This window comes from Aptenodytes forsteri, unplaced genomic scaffold (genome assembly GCF_000699145.1).
Source record: "Aptenodytes forsteri isolate BGI_AS27 unplaced genomic scaffold, ASM69914v1 Scaffold83, whole genome shotgun sequence".
Taxonomy (NCBI): domain Eukaryota; kingdom Metazoa; phylum Chordata; class Aves; order Sphenisciformes; family Spheniscidae; genus Aptenodytes; species Aptenodytes forsteri.
The window spans coordinates 3,071,625-3,090,367 of NW_008795371.1; the positions used below are offsets into that span (position 1 = coordinate 3,071,625).

At 46.7% G+C, this 18,743-nt stretch overlaps 1 protein-coding gene across 1 annotated transcript in view; it reads right to left on the reverse strand.

Moving 5' to 3' along the window:
* Positions 1-18,743, reverse strand: part of PPIP5K1 (diphosphoinositol pentakisphosphate kinase 1) — a 46,957-nt gene that overhangs the window by 2,702 nt on the left and 25,512 nt on the right. Inside the window, exons 26-29 of the mRNA XM_009280374.2 lie at positions 14,796-14,918; positions 8,049-8,228; positions 883-1,020; positions 336-449 (exon numbers count right to left, since the gene is read on the reverse strand). Of these exons, the coding sequence (XP_009278649.1) occupies positions 336-449; positions 883-1,020; positions 8,049-8,228; positions 14,796-14,918 (555 nt within the window). The remainder of the gene's footprint in view (positions 1-335; positions 450-882; positions 1,021-8,048; positions 8,229-14,795; positions 14,919-18,743) is intronic.

Below are 18,743 nucleotides of genomic sequence, written 5' to 3' on the forward strand. Positions count from 1 at the left end.
ATCACAAAACTTGAGATGAAAATGAAGTGCATTCAGGCCCTCCATGTCCCAGTGCACAAAGCAGAGGATGTCTGGAGAGACAGCATCCATCCAACAGTAGAAGTCCCCATGATATACAATACTACGGAGAGTCCCTTTTTGCATCTTTCTTTGGAAGCTTTTTCACAGGGCATATGGCTACTTTCCCTTTTACCTATTTCCCCTTTCTGTTTCTGTTCCTTCAAGGGCAGAGCATAGAAACCCTGAGCACCAATACTTGCTTCCACCATTTGGCACCCTTTACTTCCCTCCCTCACCACCACGTTCACCCCTGATCAAGAAGGGAGCACACTCACACCAAGGGGGCTTATCCGAACGCTGGCGCAGTGGCAAAGAGGATGATGACAGGATTCGCTGGGACATAAAGGGGTCTCCTGGTATGTGGCTGCCAATCATTGAATCAAACAAAGCTTCAAGAAAAAAAATACACAGATCAGTAATATTCAGACAGACATAAAAGAATGGCTCATAGCCCAGCAGCCACGAGCAGGCACTCCGGGAAGTGTTCAAGAACAGTGCAAATTCAGAGCCATGCCTGTCCCTCAGCTCCTGGGAATCTGAGGCTAAGATTTGCCAAGCTGGAGTTTGTATCCATGTCACCGTACTTATCAGCCACAGACAGACCTGACTGATTACTTGTCTCTCAAGTAAGCGGCCTAGGATGGCTCTGAGCTGGATCCCATAGCTCACTCCTGGGCTAGAACACCCTGGAACAGGTTTCAGAGACTGCGCTTATTGCCAGTCCTGTCAGGCTGATCTGTCCCGATAATGTAAAAGACCAAAAGGTCTCCTTGCCTCGTCTCTGTTCTGGCTTACCCAGAGACAAGCCCACCTCACCAGTACCTGCGGTAGACTGGACATGCGATTCGCTGCAACTCCTGCACACAGCCGTCAGGAACTCATTGACCTGTCGCAAAGAGAGGGAGTTGTGCAGGGTCTCCAGGGGATAAATGGTGGGAACCATGGAACAGCCTTCAAAACCTGGAAAGAAACCCAATCAGAAAATGAATAGAGCAAACAGCAACCTAAATCCATGCAGGACCACTCATGGCTGAAGGAGCTGGGCAGTCTGGGAATCAAACAACAGGCACACTCAGGCCTAAGGTCACCTCTTCTAGGCCAAGAAAATCGCCACTAGGCAATCACATGCAATCACAGACCTGAAAGCAAGCATCCAGGCACACGCAGAAGGAGGGGGAAGAGGGAGAAACGTATCTAGCAGCAGCCGTGTTTGCTGCAAAGCCTGTGACCCTTTTGCTAAAATATACGGTTATGATGGAGAACTTGGCACAGTGCCCCACACTTTACAGAAGCTAAACAGAATTTGAGTGAAGTCAACAGAATTCCCATGAAGGGACTCCCACCACTAGTGACACCCCAGCCGGGGACACAGTCCACCCTCTCCCCATCAGCGAGGTAGTGCACACTGCTACAAATGCAGGGAGTGGCAGAACCTCCCTCTCTCACAGCAGACCCTCCGGTGTACACCTGACGGACTGTCTCCCAAGGAAGGGCTGGGCAACACTTTGAATTATTTGTCCCCTTAACAAGACTTCACGGCCAGCAAACCCAGAGCTAGTAGAAACAGGTATCTCAACGTTTAACAGACACTTGCTCAGAGCTAAGCTGCATCACAACCATTCACAATAAATTTTTTGCTACTCAAGCCAGTGGAGTATTACGGCAAAGCATCTTCCTCTTCATCCAAGCTTCTTGGCAATGCTTTGTGGCACCAAGCCAATCTGAAACTGTCAGAGGAGCAAGGAAGAAACAAATGAGTCTCTGGGCATATGGGAATGAGGCCTCCTCCTGCTCTGCACCTCTTGAGTTTAAAGGCCTCTAAACTTCTTAAACTTAGGCTTCCCATTCTGTGACTCCCTAGCTCCCTGTAAGGAGCTCAAAAAGACCCTGGGAAGGCACTGGGTTCCTGCAGAGAAGGAAAATTATTTTGAAATGCAAAAAGTACAACAGCTCTTGAGGCATTACTGTGTCAGGATTGCTGCCCAGCACACTGGCAGGCTAAAACTGATCTCTGCAGCTTGACAGCACCTAAGGAGAAGACCTAGAGCACCTGGATTATCTGCTAAGTGTAGTCATTGTTCCAATCACCTCCAGTCTGTGCTCCAATCTGCTCACCTAACCCAGTTCTGCAAGAGGCAAGGAGCATGAGCCAGCAGATGGTATTTAGAGTGAATCCACATGCAATATGAGGAGGCTGCAGACCAGATCATCACCAGTTTGCAGTGCTGCAGAGACATTCACTGCCACCACAGCTACTGGAGATAAAACCCTCCAGACAGTCCAGAGAGGTTACCTATGCCACAAGGGGCCTACACACATCAATTCAAGACATGAAGGATAACAAATCCTTGGCTAGGATGAAGGAATGTAAGACACCAGAAGAATACCATACTCTTCTGTCCCTTGCTGAGAAGTCCTTAGAGTGGAAGAGCTGAATAAGGAAGAGTATCTGTTCATTATTTTCTCATAGGCATTCCGGGAGACAGAGCTCAAGGAAAAGGGTGAGGGCAAGACTTAATGAACAGCCATGTGGAGATGGTTGTGGAGCAGCGTAGTATGAGGCTAATGTCATTTCACAACAGAATCTGGTTTAAGAGGGGCCAAAATTGGCTCAGCTCTTGGGGTCTCCAAAGAAAAGGGAAGAAGTTTGAATATAACATAGGGCAAAGCAACGTAGTTACAAGATACACTGGAGGCACTGATGGGGATCTGAGTGCTTGGGCACTCCTCTAATAAAATGAGGAAATGAAAGGTCCAGTGTCAAAGGAAACATGGAACTCTGACAACGCTACTGATGTGAAATGATACACCTATATCCCCGAAGTGCCAAATGCCTGTTCACACAGCTCTGCTCAGCACTATGTCATTTAACCGGTTTCAAGCAAGTAGAGAAAAAGGCAAAAGTTTCCCTTCTCAAGGTGAAGCACTACTATTTTTAAGGAATCCCTCTCATTTGTATATGGCAGCCCACTTCCCTGCACACCTCCCTTGACCTGCTTAGCTGCTGTGGGGAGGCCAACAACGGCAGTTTCATGCCACCACAGTAGAGCCAAAGCAGAAGTTACCGCTACAGACCATAATCCTTATGTGTATTGCAGCAGCAGCCAGAGTCCCCAGTGAAGGCTCTGACCACTGCTGCACCACACAGATTTAGCAAAGAACCAACATCTTAGGGAAATAAAGCATGAGTGCAAACCACAGGAACCTTTCCAGCCTGACAGTCACCCAGTGCTGACCGCTCGGCTACTGCTGATGCTTCCTCAAACTCTTTTCCTGGGGCCTGCAGGGCAGGAGTCTGTGATGTGGACAACGGCACAAGAAATTAGACAGAATTCCATTCATTTTGTACCAAAGTCAAACAGCAGTCCACAGAAGAACAAGTTTCATTTTTCATTTCATTCAGGTTTGACTACGCTAGCTGCATTAGGGGTGCAGAGGGCAATCTGCTTCCTCCACAGTGAGGCCTGCCCTGCAGGGAGAGGCATATGGCGGGGGTCTGCAGACCAGAGTAGCTAAAAATGAATCCCAAAGTCAACTGTAATCTTCTCCAGGCAAGGAGTACAGCGTGGTTATGTCTCCAAAATCTTTGTTCAGTAAAATAGGAAGAAACCATCTGTTAGAGTAAAGAAAACAAGATTTGGTTATGGGAAAAACCTTAAGATACACAAGGCAGAGGAATCTGCTGAGTATGTATTATTTTGGATGTCCAAGGAGACTGCATGTGATGTGGGGGAGCAGCTATGGTGGAATCTCCACTCTGAACCAATAATGCAGCAGCATCCTGACACAGCAGCAGAGAGAATGGTACTGCCTGAAGAGCCATTCTGCAAGTGAGAGCACCAGAGGTACAATCCAGCTAGAGGATTAGAAGTCCTGTTTTGGCTCTCCCAGGCATGCTGATGCCAAAGCTGAAAGCCCACTCATGTTACAGCTGAGTTAACTATGTTCCAGTTTGAGCTCTTCTCCCCGGAGCTTCACGTTCTTGGCATGTGCACACTTTACTGCACACTGTCAGAGAGTCTACTCGGTGTAATCACGGCTTATGAAGAAGTCTTCCAGACGTTCAAGGAGGGAGTGACTGTCTCCTTAGACTAAGACTGTTTCAGAGCTGCCTAGTACCGACACACAACACTTCATAAGAGTATTAAGAAGGTGATTTGGGTGTAAGAACCCTTTTGCAGAGATCACCTAGCACACTATACCATATAAAGCAAACGGAGACCTGCACCTGTCTCACGTCTTCCATCTAAACCAGAGAATCCCAGGTTTCTAGGAGACTCCAGCAGGCAGTAGGAACACACAGATACAACTCTTGTGAACAGCTGCCTTTTAGCAGATGAACTCAAAGAAAGAGTCAAGAAGTGCCTCCTTTTTACCTGGACTACACAATGATGAATTCTGAAATAGCCAACACCTGCTTTATGATTACATGGCTTGAACGGCAAGCAAATACATTACAGATCTCTGAGTGAACCCTGTATGCTGTGTTACCCCACCGCTCTTTCACTGCAGATGTAATGGGTACTTTCATCCATTTAGCTATCTCTCCTTCAGTCACCCTGAAGTCTGAAAGAAAATTCAACCAAAGGCGTTAGCAGCAGAACTAAAATAAACAGATTTTTATACTGGGAAAAGGGAAGAACAAGGGGGAAAACAAGACCTTGAATTCATTTGCATCTTCTTGATGACCCAGTCTAAACCCTCAAGAGGAAGTCAATACCATTTCATTAAGAGGAAGCATCTAATTTGAATCAAGGTAACACAAAGTTTCCTAAATTCTATGTATGTCCCAGAGAGACAAGAAGAAAGCTTACTGTGTAATATGAGTTGGGAAAGTTTGAGTTTATATGGAACACATGCACTCCCCGGAATGAAACCAGTCTTGGTGTGATTATCCCTCAGAGCTGGTAATTCAGCAGATCACCTGGGAGCCAGCAGACTTCCTGGCTAGTGAGCATGACAAGGAGCAGTCTTCAAGTAGTCCAAATGGCATGTTCCTCAGCTTTACTAAGATTGAGCTGAGGTCCCAAATACGGCAAGCTTCTCTATTAGCAGAGTGGGCTTGTTAAAAGAGAGAATGTACTTGCTGCTGCAGCAGGCTGGCAAGTAGAAAGCAGCCAAACTGCTGTCAGCCAACAGACAAAGACAGAGGGCAAGGAAGACTCAGGTGAGAAGTCTTTCTGGTCCAAAGCAATCCTTTTTGTGTATTATAATTTTGCCTGAGAGTTCTGAACATTACTACGCACAATTTGATTAGCAGAAGTCGCCGAGTTACTACCCAGCTCTCCAGTTGTGAACTCTACATTGGAGCGGAGAGGGTACCTGTTCCTTTCTAATGGAGATCCTGAAAGCAACAGGCAGACCAATGGCACCTGGCACACCCCCAAAAGGTCTGTAACGCCAAAGGTCTGTATGCCAGCTCTTCTGGAGTAAAGAAGCACTTGCCCAGTCTGAGCACAGATTCTGAAGGGCATGGGAGAAAGCACACTCAGCGAGTTCCTCTCCAACGTGCTTGGTCAGTCCAGCCTTATTTTGTTGGGAGCACTCCAATATGCCACACATATATTTGCATGTGTTTATATATGCATACACAATATGTACATGAACTAGGATTTTTGCTAACCGGCCTTTCTAAATTTAAGCCTGTACAGCCAGCCTGAAGATCTATCCTAGTTCAGCACCTCTCTGCCCACAGTGCCAGAAGTGGCTACGAATGAAGGGGTACGAGACTAGACAGCATGTAGTGACTCTTCCCCCAAGCAGTCCCCCAAACTCCAGTGACCTGCAGCTCAGAACTGCTCTGAACCTGATGTGTCTCATCCATATTCTCCAGTCTCCCCTTGAACTCAGTTAAGCTCCTAACACCCCCATGTACTGTGGTGAGGACTTTCACTCTGCACGGAAAAAATCACTTCTGTCTGAAGCTGCCTCTACTCACTCCACTAGAAACCTCCTAGCTCCTGTACTGCAACATTGAACTGCGGATCCCCACCAACCCTCTCCAGGCCACTCCGACCACTATCACAAACATCTTTCCCAGACTGCAAATTTCTACCTTTCCCACATGATCCCAAGTGGTGATGGTCAGATCAGAGCCCACCATTTTATATATGAATTTGGGGCTGTTTCCCCTTATTATTTAAATTTATTTACACTGAACATCACCTGCTGTTTTACTGCCCGCTCATTATCACAGGGTCATTCTCTGTTTCTTCACAGCTGACCTTTGGCTTCAGTACCACTGTAATTCATTACCAACATGAACTTACTTCACTCTTCTTTTTCCCAGCTATGACCACACAGACAAGCACAGGTTCCCAGACAGATTGCTTCAGAGCTGATCTTTCCAACTATGGATGCCAACTGCACACTTTTAACTCCTTGATTCTATCTTTTAATTCATGTTTTCTTTGTGTGGATAGAAGTACGGTTGAAAGCCAAGAAAGAGAGGATAGGAGTATGTAGTTTTCACAAGCTGGGGAAGTTGGGCTGTCAGCTACAGAGACCGGAGAAACGTCTGCTCTGAGAAGAACCCCAGCAGGAATCCCAAGCATGCTAATTAACTGTGGGCTTGATGACAGACTGAGAAAACAGCAAGAAAGAACTCACTGATTGCAGAGATCTGATTTCCACACAGGAAGGCTGCTACGCTGAGGTACGTAACGCATATGTTTGGCTGCATTAGGGCAGGCTGCACAACCCAGCACCATGCTGCAATATTTGGCATATCGCTGCCCAAAGCACTGAGTTCATTTCCTCTCCCTACCGGAGCTCACAGGAGATGGCTGAGATCTGCAGCAGGAGAAGCTCAGCTTTGGCTTTGGAGCAGTCTGCTGTGTTCCAGCATCTCTTCCCTTGAAGCAATTTTGCTCCTCTTTAGTATTTGTTGCTAGGAGACCGAGGATTGTCCTAATTATATATGAAAAGTAACTGCCATCTCCAAATTGCCTACTTGACAGAAAGGGCTATATCAAGAAAAAACAGACTGTATAAGAAAAATTCTCTTTTCCAGGCTATGAAAATGCTTGATCCTGTTGCTTCACTACATGAAAAGCTATACTGTCTCTGCCCCTTCCACCTGTGGGTCTGAATGAAAAAGGAGGTCCATGCATCACACCACACAGCTCAGCAAGCCACATGCACCAAGCAGGTTTTATGGTGCAAGGTAAACACTAGCAGCTGCGCCTCTCAGAGAGGAATCTTTCTACTTGTCTTAGAAGCACTGAGACCTCAGTGCATCAGACTTCCCGTCTGTGCCAGAGGCTGACAAATACCAGAGAAACAGTAGCAAGCTTTGATTTATAACATCTAGATTCAATACTGAAATTGCCTACCTCTTCCCACCAGACACACGACACGCTGCAAAGGTCCTAATGGGCAGAACAGATGCCATGCAATGCAGCCACAGAAGCTCAGTTTCTACCCTGTCTCTCTAGATGGGGTCTCTCGAGAAACAACACAATCCCAGAAGCACTCACTTCCCCAAAATTTCCACAGCAAGTTCACTCTGCATGTGACCAGCTGCAGCGCCTCCTTAATCTTCTTTCTTCCCATACTCTTACTATTCACTTTGGTTCCTCTGTTAATAATGGGACACCTTGCAGCACCCCACTGAGACCTGCACAGGGGTATCGTGTCAGCAGGGCGTCACACTGGTAGGAGCTCAGCACCTAACCTGAAGGAAGCTTAAGGGCTTACCCTGGCTAAAGGAAGGAGGCAACGAACAATTGCCAAAGATGGAAAGAGCACAGTTACAGCCACACGAAGAGCACCGGCTCCATGTGGAAAGGCTACTGCCTAAGGCTCCAAAACTGCCGGGTGCCAACAGCCCACACAGCTTGCTGCAGCAGCAGCCCAGAGATTTAAGGGATGCGGTGAGGGAAATGCTTTCCTTTTTAGAAGCAAAGCATACTTTGCATTCTCAAGCAGACAGTGGTCCCTGCTCAGCTACAAGAGCACAGGACCAAGGCAGCTGCAGCGTGCAGTACCGTAAAGACACTCCAAGTCATCCTGCCCTGAGATCAGCCAGCTCCTGAAGAGGCGCAGGTGGTAGGAGCACTGCTGGAGGTGATGGGCTAGAGTGGCATCCAGGGAGATGTTCCGGCTCGTGGTACAGTCAGAGGAAAAACGGCGCAGCAACTGGGCAACGTGGTGGTGCTCAAACGCATCTGGAGGAAAGGGGGCCATAGAGAGTGAGAGGAGAGGGGCAGGTGCAGCTGGGGATAGAGAAATTGTGGAGATGTGGGGATGGAGCTGCCAGCACCAGCGCCGCTGGGTGGGAAAAACCCACACCACACACTGAAGCCCAATCCCTCCCGCAGCAAGCAGGTCAGGAATACCCTTAGATCTACACACCCCCAGTCACATTGCAGCAGGCCAGCCTCCCACCCAGCCCAGCCTTTGCCAAACACAGCTGCAGTGCAGGGGCAGTCCCTGAGCAGCAAGGTTTCATCTTTGTAAGTTGAAGTCTGACAAGCGAATATATTTTAGGACACGTTCCAAGTCCAGTACAGTTCAGGTCAGGCCCACACTCGCCCTCCCCCAACTGAGACATCGACTGCCAACAGAGCGTTCGAGTCCTGCATCCAAACACAGCCAGCCACCTCAGCACATGGAAGAGAGCAAATGGCCCAGCATCAAACGACCGGAGGCTGTGGAAGGGACGCTGGGGGACAGCAGGGTTTGACTGAGAGCATAATGCTTAGAGTGTGGAAGAACAGAGGGGGCACAGAATTGCTGACCTCCCCTCTCTAGACTCTCAGAACAGCCCTGTGCAATATTCTGTGATGTCCTTGCATGACTGACAAGATAGTAGCATGCAGGCATGTCTTCTCATCCATGTATACAGCCTCAGGACTCATGTCACGCTCCCAGGACTCACAAGACCAGGGCATAAAGCATCTGGCCTGATGCTGTGCTTGGCCACTGCTCTGGTTCACCCATCCCATTTCACCACACAGAGGCAGCTCTTCAGAAACAAAATCCAGATTCAGAGCTGTGAATAGCTTTTGCATCCTCAGGCAAGTGGTTCATGTGTCTAAACATCCTGCTAAAACCAGTGCCAAGCCTAGACCAAATATGCCTAACTTCAAGCTCACACCTGCTGGACCTCTGTCTTTGTTTTCTTGATTAAGGAGCACTTTGCCATTAGAAATATTCATTGGGTTCTTGGGAAAAACCTGATGCCCAGTTTCACTTTATTGTGTTTGGGGCGGGGGCAGTTGCTTTACAGTGTGGCTTAGGAAAGACTGGTGATTGGTACAAGTTTTGCTGGCAAGATAGAACGACACATCCTGCTGACATACACCACGTGAGCTCAGATGGCATCCAGACATACAAACAAATCAAGCAGTTGGCCATTCTGGGAAAAACAAAACCAAGCAAACACAGAAAATAGGTTCCCTTCAGATATTTGAAACAATAAAGCCACATTTAGCTGCCCCTTCCCCTTCATCTTTCCCAAAACTTTGGTCTTCATAACAGTCTTCTGAATTTCTTTCATCTTCCAGACACAAAGCACAATTTCTTCATATTTACTAAGCAACAAGATTGCAGAAGCAGCCTTGATCACAGAAGACAGAAATACTTAACCTGATATCTTTCAGTGATCTGCTTTGGTTCTAACCTGTCTCAACAGCAGGAGCCATGAGGTAGGAGTGGTGCTGTGAAACAAACCTTTTCAAAAGTTTCTGTGCAAGACTTGGATAATAAACACTAGTTCAAGGCACCTGCTACCACAGAGCTAATGGTCTTTAACCTCAAAAGACTCACAGTTCGGGTGTTAGGTTAGTAGCAATATGAAGCAGAGATAGTGAGCCAACAGAAGCACTGTCAGACATCCTTCTTTACCCAGCCTCTTCATAGCTACTGGCATGACAGGAGTGAAGCAGGTTACATCACCCTGGGTGGCATGGTGCCGATCCCCTCCTACCTCAGGAAGGCGGCAGGCCCAAGCCAGCATTGTCCACCAACAGCAGATGAGGGAAAGTTCTGGAGAGATACCATTCCCAGGATAACGTCTGCAGGAAAGGTGAGCCTACTCCCACCAACACCACCATGCTTGGAGTAACCAAGGGACCACCCTAACAGACAAGTTTGCAAATAGGAAGCCATGAGGTTACCAGTACTCCTCAGACGACTGTGCTGAGGAATACCATCCACAGAGGGAATGCTGTTAGCACCTCCTTCTCTCCCACCTAGCACCTCCTTCTCCCCCACCCTAGACTGTGCTCTTCCAGGTGACACACGGGTAGCCTCAGGCTATCCTTGTTTTGGTCCTGCAAATCTGCGTTGCAGAAACTGAGGACCTAAGCTGCTGGTGCTCTTATAGAATACGGAGTGGATATCCGCCCCCCCACAATCCAATGGTATTCTCCCCCCGACCCCCAACCCCCGAAAAGGGAGCATGAAAGAAGGCTTTATTGTCAGCTGTGGAATTAAAGGCTGCTTTAGGAGTCCATTCACAGAGCCACTGCTCTTGCTTTTTCACCGGGGACACAAATGCTTTGGGGGGCAGGAGAGGAACCACTGAGCAGTAACAGAGGATGAATGAACAAGTTAGTTACAACGAGGCAATGGGGGAAGGTGAAACATGTTTGGACACCAGATACACAGACACAAAAAAACACGAGAAGGCTGAGAGGAGAATATGTGCAGAGAGAACCGAATGTGAGCATGGGGTTAGAAGTGTGAGGGAACGTCAAATCAAGGAAGCAAACGTACCATTAGTCGGATGCTTTGCAAACGACACAGAAAATCGTTTTACGGCTGGCATAGACAAGAGCTCTGAGGAAATAAAAACAGATCATCTCAGTTAACAGCCTACTTCTAAGGATCCCCCGACCTTCATATGCTTGCAACTACCCTTTCAGGTTCACCTTCTCCTTGACCCCCATAACACATGCTCCCGTTGGCACTGCTGTAGCACCCTGGGCACTCTCTACCTGCGGGTCTGACTAAACCTCTTGGCTTCCTCGCACTCTGCTGGCTCCCCGCTTCCCTTGCACTGCCCTGCCAGGGTCTCCCCTGACACTACAAAGACTTCAGCCACACTCTCTCAGTCACAGACAGCATCTCATACCTTCCCACCACACTTCCAGCCATCCTGAGAGCAACCCAGGCTCAGTCCAGTGCAAGATGCGGTTAGGCCATGCTCACAGCCACAGGAGCACATGGCCAAGCAAGCAGCAGCACCACAGGAGGACAGTTCTCAGGATTCACCTCTGCCCAAGGAAAATGACAACCATTGTGCAGAGGAACTGAAGAGCCCTGGCATAGGTAAGTGCAGCTCAAAACATCCTCTTAACGCAAGCTAAACAGAGCTATTTATGAGTTTAAAGCTAAATCTTAGTAACTCATTAGGGAACAAACAGAAGACCCATGAAGACATGCCTCTACAGTTCTGTTGCTCAAAGCATTTCAGTACAGAAGAGGTTTTGGGGTACGCCTGTCAGAGTGGTCCTCAGGCTTCTCCTGGCCATGTCCCAGGCCAGGCCAAGCTCTCCCATAGAAATCACACATTGGAAAGACAGTGCAAGGACAGATTCTATGCATTAGATGTGGGGTGCAAACAGATGCGCTTTAAAAGACATGGATTAGTCTCCATATGCACCAAAAAAAAAAAGGCTGAAAACTTCAGTTTATTCCCACTCTGGAAATTCCTCAGCTATCATGGGAAAGAATCAGACCATCTGTATGTAGGATTTGATGTGAGACCCCAGCCAATCATACCTTTTGCTGCTATTTAGGAACTTTTAGGAAATATTAGAAAATGCTTTTATTTCTCTTTCATGTTTCAGGCGTCTGTTCTACCTAGTCAATGGGGTCTGTGTGCCTGTCCCTCTACACCAAGGTTAGGAGATATACATATCAATTTATGCTCCACACTCCCATTGTGCTTCTCTAGCTACATCCACTGACTTGGTCAAATAATATATTTAAACCAACTCTCAAACTTGCTGCAATTTTCTTCGCCAGCATAAGAGCCCTAAAATTGTTTTTCTTTCTTTACACCCAACAAATAGAGCATGACAATCTTCCCTACACTTGCAATCCCTTAGAAGTCCTGGAGCTGCAGTCAGCCAGCTGGTAACCACCTCCATTCCACCCCACATCTCCCCCTTGCCTTTATAGCACATCAACTTAAATGGTACTGCAACATAGCTTACTGGATCCCTGGCTTCAGACAAGCCAACTTCAAATCACAACCATCAGTGGACCTTCGCTCAACCTGAGGTTGGGATACAACTTTCCACTGAAGTGTTCCTTAGTCCTCTTCCAGCCCCAAGCAAAAAAGACTTCAGAAATGAGGGCCATTTTAACTTCACTTGAGCGAGTCTTTGATGAAGTGCTATAAGCCATGCACCACGCTTGAAGCATCACAGCCATGAAAAAATATCAAAGAGTTCATGCAAAGATGTGCTCCAGAATCTGAAGGTTTTTAAACATTACTAGCCTGACGACTGTGAAAAAGGCCTTGATACCAATGTACTCCAAGAGTCTGCTGTAGCTGCTGTGTCACTTACTGTATTTAGCTCTAGTAATATTTGGTTTAAATGCCATTGTTTAGCATTTCATTGGTGCTCATTTAAGCAGGAATATGCAGATCAGGGGCCTATTTCACATTCCAAGCTACCTTCCCCAGAAGCTAAACGCCCTTCTGCCTCCTACTTGTTTTTCCAAGCCCACCGCTTCTTCCTCACAACTGCTCTTATTGCAGCAAGACGCTGGTAGCACAGGGTACCATAGCACACTAAGAAACATGAAAAAAGAAGTGTAACATCAAGATGAATAATTCTGGGCTGTGTTAGTCACACACTAGTTAAATAAGTCTGCCTTTTAAGTACTCGAGGGTACAACTGCGTCTCAGCACACAGAGACCTTGTCACTGAATTTAGGCTAATGCAGCAGGACTCTGCTCTGGACCTTGAATGCGAGTAGCCAGTTGCAGGCACACTCCTACTATACAGCCTACAGAGAAAGGCAGCACAGCACCAGAACTGAGCAGAATCTGTTCTATTCCCAGCTGGATACAGAGCAAGCAGTCTTTGATGCTTTTCACTCAGAATTAGTGCTGCCTTGGATTCATGCTGCTTGCAGAGTTATGGAAGAAAAGCAGCCAGAGCCCTTGCTGGCCTTTTCAGCGGCTCCCCTGGTATTCACACCCCCATCTTGTGCCAAACACCATGAGCTTATTCTGGGACCTATGAGTAGCCAGCACTTGCTGCCTTGAGCAGCTCAGACTGGTACAGCAGGGTTTAAAATCCTCCCAGTTCACCCTCCCTGTCTCTGTCACTCACAGCCTGTTGTGTGCTAGGGAGCTCCCTGGGCAGGTGAGAAGCAACACAGTTTTCTCTTACACAGTGAAAAGCAGCACAGAAAGCCAGTATACACAATGGTCTCAATACAACGGCATTCATGAGATTCCAATAGGTCTGAGAATTGGAGAGCATCTTTCCACCCTGATTTGCTAGGCCATTTTCCTTGCCTCAGAACTGGACAAAAGTCCAAATGAACCAACCTCCTGTTTTCCCCAAAGGCCGCAAACCACTGCCTTAATCATCTCCCCACCTTGTAATCCACCAGTGCTAGTGTTTGTTATGATCCAGACAAGAAAGGCTCTCAGACTCTGTAAAGTATTGATTAAAATACCATTTGTTAGAACCAACACAAAAAGGAAAAAGAGAGGATAGATAATCTTAAATCCGTTCAGATGCTGGGAAGCCCAAGTTTTGCAACATTAGGTGGATTTCCAACTAGGACACAGCACGCTGTGCAGATCCTATCCATGGAGTGCTTCGTTCAATGCTGCTCAACTCAGCGTTCCAACAAATGGTATGTTAATCAGTACTTACAGAGTCTGAGTGCCTTTCTTATCGGGATCACAACGGACACTTGCACTTGTGCATTACACCCCTCCAACTCCTCCAGGATACCTGTGTCTTTCCCTGTGCTCCAATTTTCTTGAAAGTAGCAACACACTCTCTGCTTCTCAATGCATAACGCACTAGTACTAACTGCAGATCAATCCGCAGCTGGCAACACCTCTTCACCCATGTGCATTGGGCAACATTTAAACTAATGACCCAAATAAAGTTCAGCAAGACAATCTGGTAAAATGTAAGGCAGTTTCTGCAGAACTGCACAATAACTAGACTTTCCGGTCCTTTTGCAGTATTTCATCCAAGTATCCCACTTACCTCAAGCACTGCAGGCATATTACACTTACTTTCTGACAGCTACCTCGGACTTTTCTGGGTGCCCAGAAAAGTACCCATCTTATCTACTGCCAAGCATATCATTCTGCCTTTGGGATGGCTCCATCTTCCATAGGGTGAGGATTACTGTCTCCACAAAAGTTTCATTTAGCATCAGCTAGATCACCAAGGTAAGCAAGATGATGTGATGTGCTGGATTTCCGTATCAGGATAAACCTATTTAATATCTAGACCAATAAATCCTCCCCCACAACAGCAAGTAGTATTAAAATGTCAGACCAAAATCAGACCCCAGCAATGCCATACATCAGCATAAAACTCCTCACACAATGTCAGCTCCTATCTTGTCCTAGCAAGGATCACAATTTCTTGGGATATGATAAAATGCGTTACTGTATACGCGGCGAATATACACATTCAACTGTCATTCTTCTTAGCAGTCTAAGTCTTTGCCTCAGGAGCATCCTGAGACACCAAAGTCCACAAATTAACCACCTGCTGCACAGGGAACACACATACCGTCTTTGTATGTCAGGCTGCTGGCAAACTTTTTGCCATGGCTGCGTGCGTAGTCCTGGAGGTTGGGGGCACTGGAGGAGCCTCCCAGCACAGTGGTGCTAAACAGGCCGGTGCATTGTGACCCTGGAAAGGCATGGAAGGTGTTAGTATTATATCTCCACTGCATGCAACTACAGAAAAGCAGGGTTAGTCAAAGAATGAGGAACGAACTGGCCACTTCACAGGCAATCTCAGGACAAAAAAATGATGCTGGGGAGCACAGGGAGGCAGTATTCCCCATTCTAAATTCAGCAGTGCCAAATGCACAACAGGTAGCCCAAAACTCAGCACCAGGAAAGTTCCTAACTCTGTCCAGGGGTTTATTTCCATTTGGTTTTCGTGCCCTGACCTAGGAGAAACACCTTGACGCCCTCCAGTCAGCAAATCTACATACTCATGTCAGAGAAGCCAGGATGCCAAATCACTAATGTTCATGTCACAGGGCTTCATTTCTCTGCTCTTCTGCCCATTCTCTTTGGAAAGCTCCTTTTTCTGTAGGACACCAAGGAGAAGAAAGGACTGCCTGATCTGTTGATCAGCAAATGTGGATTAATCACTCTGTCAAGCAGTAAGAAAAGCAATGTGACCAGAGAGCTTTCTTTCACAAGCTGCTGCCCAGATGATATCTCACATCCACTTGGTCATGTCTTGCTACTCCAGAGTAGTCCAACTGTTCCATGAACTACCCTTGCAAAGCACCAGATGCACACACAGCATGGAACTTTGCTTACCCTATGGCAAGGAATATGGCATGCAAGATGGCCTCATGCATTGGAGGGCAACCTAATACCGGTGGCTTTGGCAACTGCTGGTGTTTGTTTCTCTAAGGCACAGTGTTCTGTAGAGTGACTTGACTTTATGTGATATTTAGGAACATCGGGCATTTGAAATAGGATTCTTTCAATTGAGGAAAGCAATTGTGAGTGAGACAAAACCTTATTATGGGCCAGACAAAGCCACTGATTGGCTATAAATTCTCTGCTAAACCGTCTTGATGCTGCATTCTGTACTGAGAATACCAATGGCTAAAAACAACATTACTCCCTCATACAAAAACAGGCAGGTAGATCTTGTTCCACCTTGTCTGCCAAGGCAAAAAAACTGACATACTGCCTATTAGTATTTAACTGGAACAGTGCAACTGTTACTACTGTTAAAAAGATCCTGCCTATATTGCAAGCAGCTCTTGATTCTAAAATACAGCAGCATAGCATGATTTAGGTTGGAAGGAACCTCTGGAGGCTTCTTTCCCAATGCCCCAGCAGGGCCAACTTGGATCAGCTTGCTAGGGTTTGTCCAGTCAAGTTTTGAATACCTCCAAGAAAGGAGATTTCACAACCTCTCTGGGCCCCTGTTCCAACAGCTGGCACATTCATGGTGAAAAATTTGCTCCTCCTAGCTAAATGGAATTTCCCATGCTGCAACTTGCGTCTGTTGGTTCTCATCTTATCACCACGTGCCTTGGAGGGCAGTCTGTATCCGTCTTCTCTGTGACCTCCCATTTAGGTGGTTGAACAGCATTAAGGTCTCCACTCCCCACAGCTTCTGATCTGAACAAGCCCCGCTCTCTCAGCTTCTCCTCACAGGTCATGTGCTTCAACCCCCATCCACCTCCACTGCCCCTTAGTGGGCTTACACCCGCTACATCCACACCCTTCTTGCACTAGGGAGCCCAGGACAGGACAGCAGTACTTTAGACGCAGTCTCACAAGAGGTGAATAAAGGGGAAGAACCAAATCCCTCAGCCTGATGGCTGTACTCCTGCTAATCCAGCAAAGCATGCCATTGGCCTTCTTTGCTGTAAGGACATGCTGCTGCCTCATGTCCGCTCCTTGCTCTTCAGGACCCCAACTGTTTCTCTGCAAAGCTCCTTTTTAGCCAGAGCTTCTTTGGAGAAAACACACAGATACAGAGTTTTGAGTTATCACATATAAGCTCAGTCTAAGCTGACAATATCTGCTCCTGGGAACAGTGGGGGATGACCGAAAGAGTTCTCATATGCACTGAACTTAAGCTACTCCACCACTGTGACACCACTGGTAGCTTTCCACAGGACAGACTAGCACATACGTGTCCTTGGACAAACAGTCAAAGAACTCTTGCCTGCAAGGTGACTGATACACAAGTCTTAGAAAATTTCCTCCTAATGCCTTAAATTGAAGCTCAGTGCTGACTCAGCATGCACTGGAATCTGTCAGAATGCAAACAAAATTTTGTCAAGCAGCAGCCAGGATGATGCTCCTAATCATCCTTCCATGGCTTAAAAACAAACAAACAAACAAACAAACAACAATAAAAAAGCCCAACAGACTCATTTACTGGCAGATAAAAATGGAACAGATTTTTATGACTTTGTATCTTGAGCAACCTCGTGCCACTAATCATTAAGCTAAGGATACCCCAGTGTTTCTGCTATCCTACAGTAGACAGAAGCATTTTGTTAGCATCCTTAAGCCAGAAGAGTATTTACAAAGATGACTCTACGGACGACAGCAATTGTCTACAGTGAACTCTAGGAGACCACTGTAGCCAAAGTTAACACACACACACACGCGCGCGCGCACATCCTAAAGAACATAATGGTACACTAGCCATTTGGATTTAAGATGTAGCAACATTTGCTAGAAATTACTGTACGTGCTGGATCTTTTTTGTGTATTTAATTTTCAGATGTACATTCAATGTTTCAGACGTTTAAAAAATGGACATCCCTTACTTCCCTACAGGAATGTGCGTCTCAGCACAAAGCTTCATGCCCACCAGCAATACACCACCTCTATTGCTCAAACAGCAAGGAGTGATTTTACCCCATTTTGAAGTGTTCTTGCAAGCAAAGAAAGGCACTGAAACTTCCCTAGGCTTCTCAAGTTAGAAGCATGCACACTGTTGCAGACAAACCACAATAATGCACTCGCTCCTGCCCAGAAAAACCTGGCATACTCCAAAGCACCACTTTGCATAGACAAAGCAAGCTGCAGCCCGCCCCTTTTCCAAACAGACATTTCAAGGAATCTTTTTAAATTACAGTAAAGACACAATTCTGGCAGGTATGGCAGCAGGATTATTATAGGAGCTCTGTCCTGCTCCCCATTCTTGCATGCCTAAACATATGAGGTTATACCTGAACAGACATTCTCCCAGAGAATCCATTCTCCCAGAGACAACGATAGCCAGCCACTGACAAGGTCAGGCAACAGGAGACAGGGTCAATTTCAGAAAAGCTCAGAAACAGCAGGTAGTATCTGAATGAACCCCCTCATAGCACAGCTGCTGAGACAAGCATTAAAGCCAAAGTTCAAGCTCCCATGAGTTCTATATTATTTCTCCCAGAGAGAGTACATTTCAAATCCTAAAGTGGGAAGAAATTAGATTTCTACAAAACAGGCAGAAAAAGAATCAGGAAGATTCCTTGAAGAGCTTGATTTTTACAGGTAAAGAGGCATCATTCTTCTTAACAGTTCTCAGGTTAAGAGAAATTCACAGAAACACAGACATCCTAATAAACAGGGATTGTACAAGCTAGTGTTGCACCACAGGTCTCTCCTGCTCAACTCTTCTGTGCCTGCAGCTGCAAGACTCTACAGAGAAGAACGATGGCTGGGCTGAGTATCCAGCTAGAGATTTACTGTCACAGATCAGGTCTATCAGTTCCTACTCAAAGTTCCTACTCTGCAGAGCTTCACAGTTGGGAGAGTGACCAGCAAAGGCTTCCCAGCAAGGCAAGTCAGGCAAGAACCTGAAATTAAACCTGCTAGGATCACATTTCAAATTTTGTTGTCAAGGAAAAGTAGTGCTGTACAAGGGTCCAGTAGAGTAGTAGTCTTCTCTGTTGCCAAAACAGACATTCCTCAGAAACCTGGAAAAGGCTGCAGTAAACAGGCTGCAGTATCTGCTTTCCGGAGCACATGC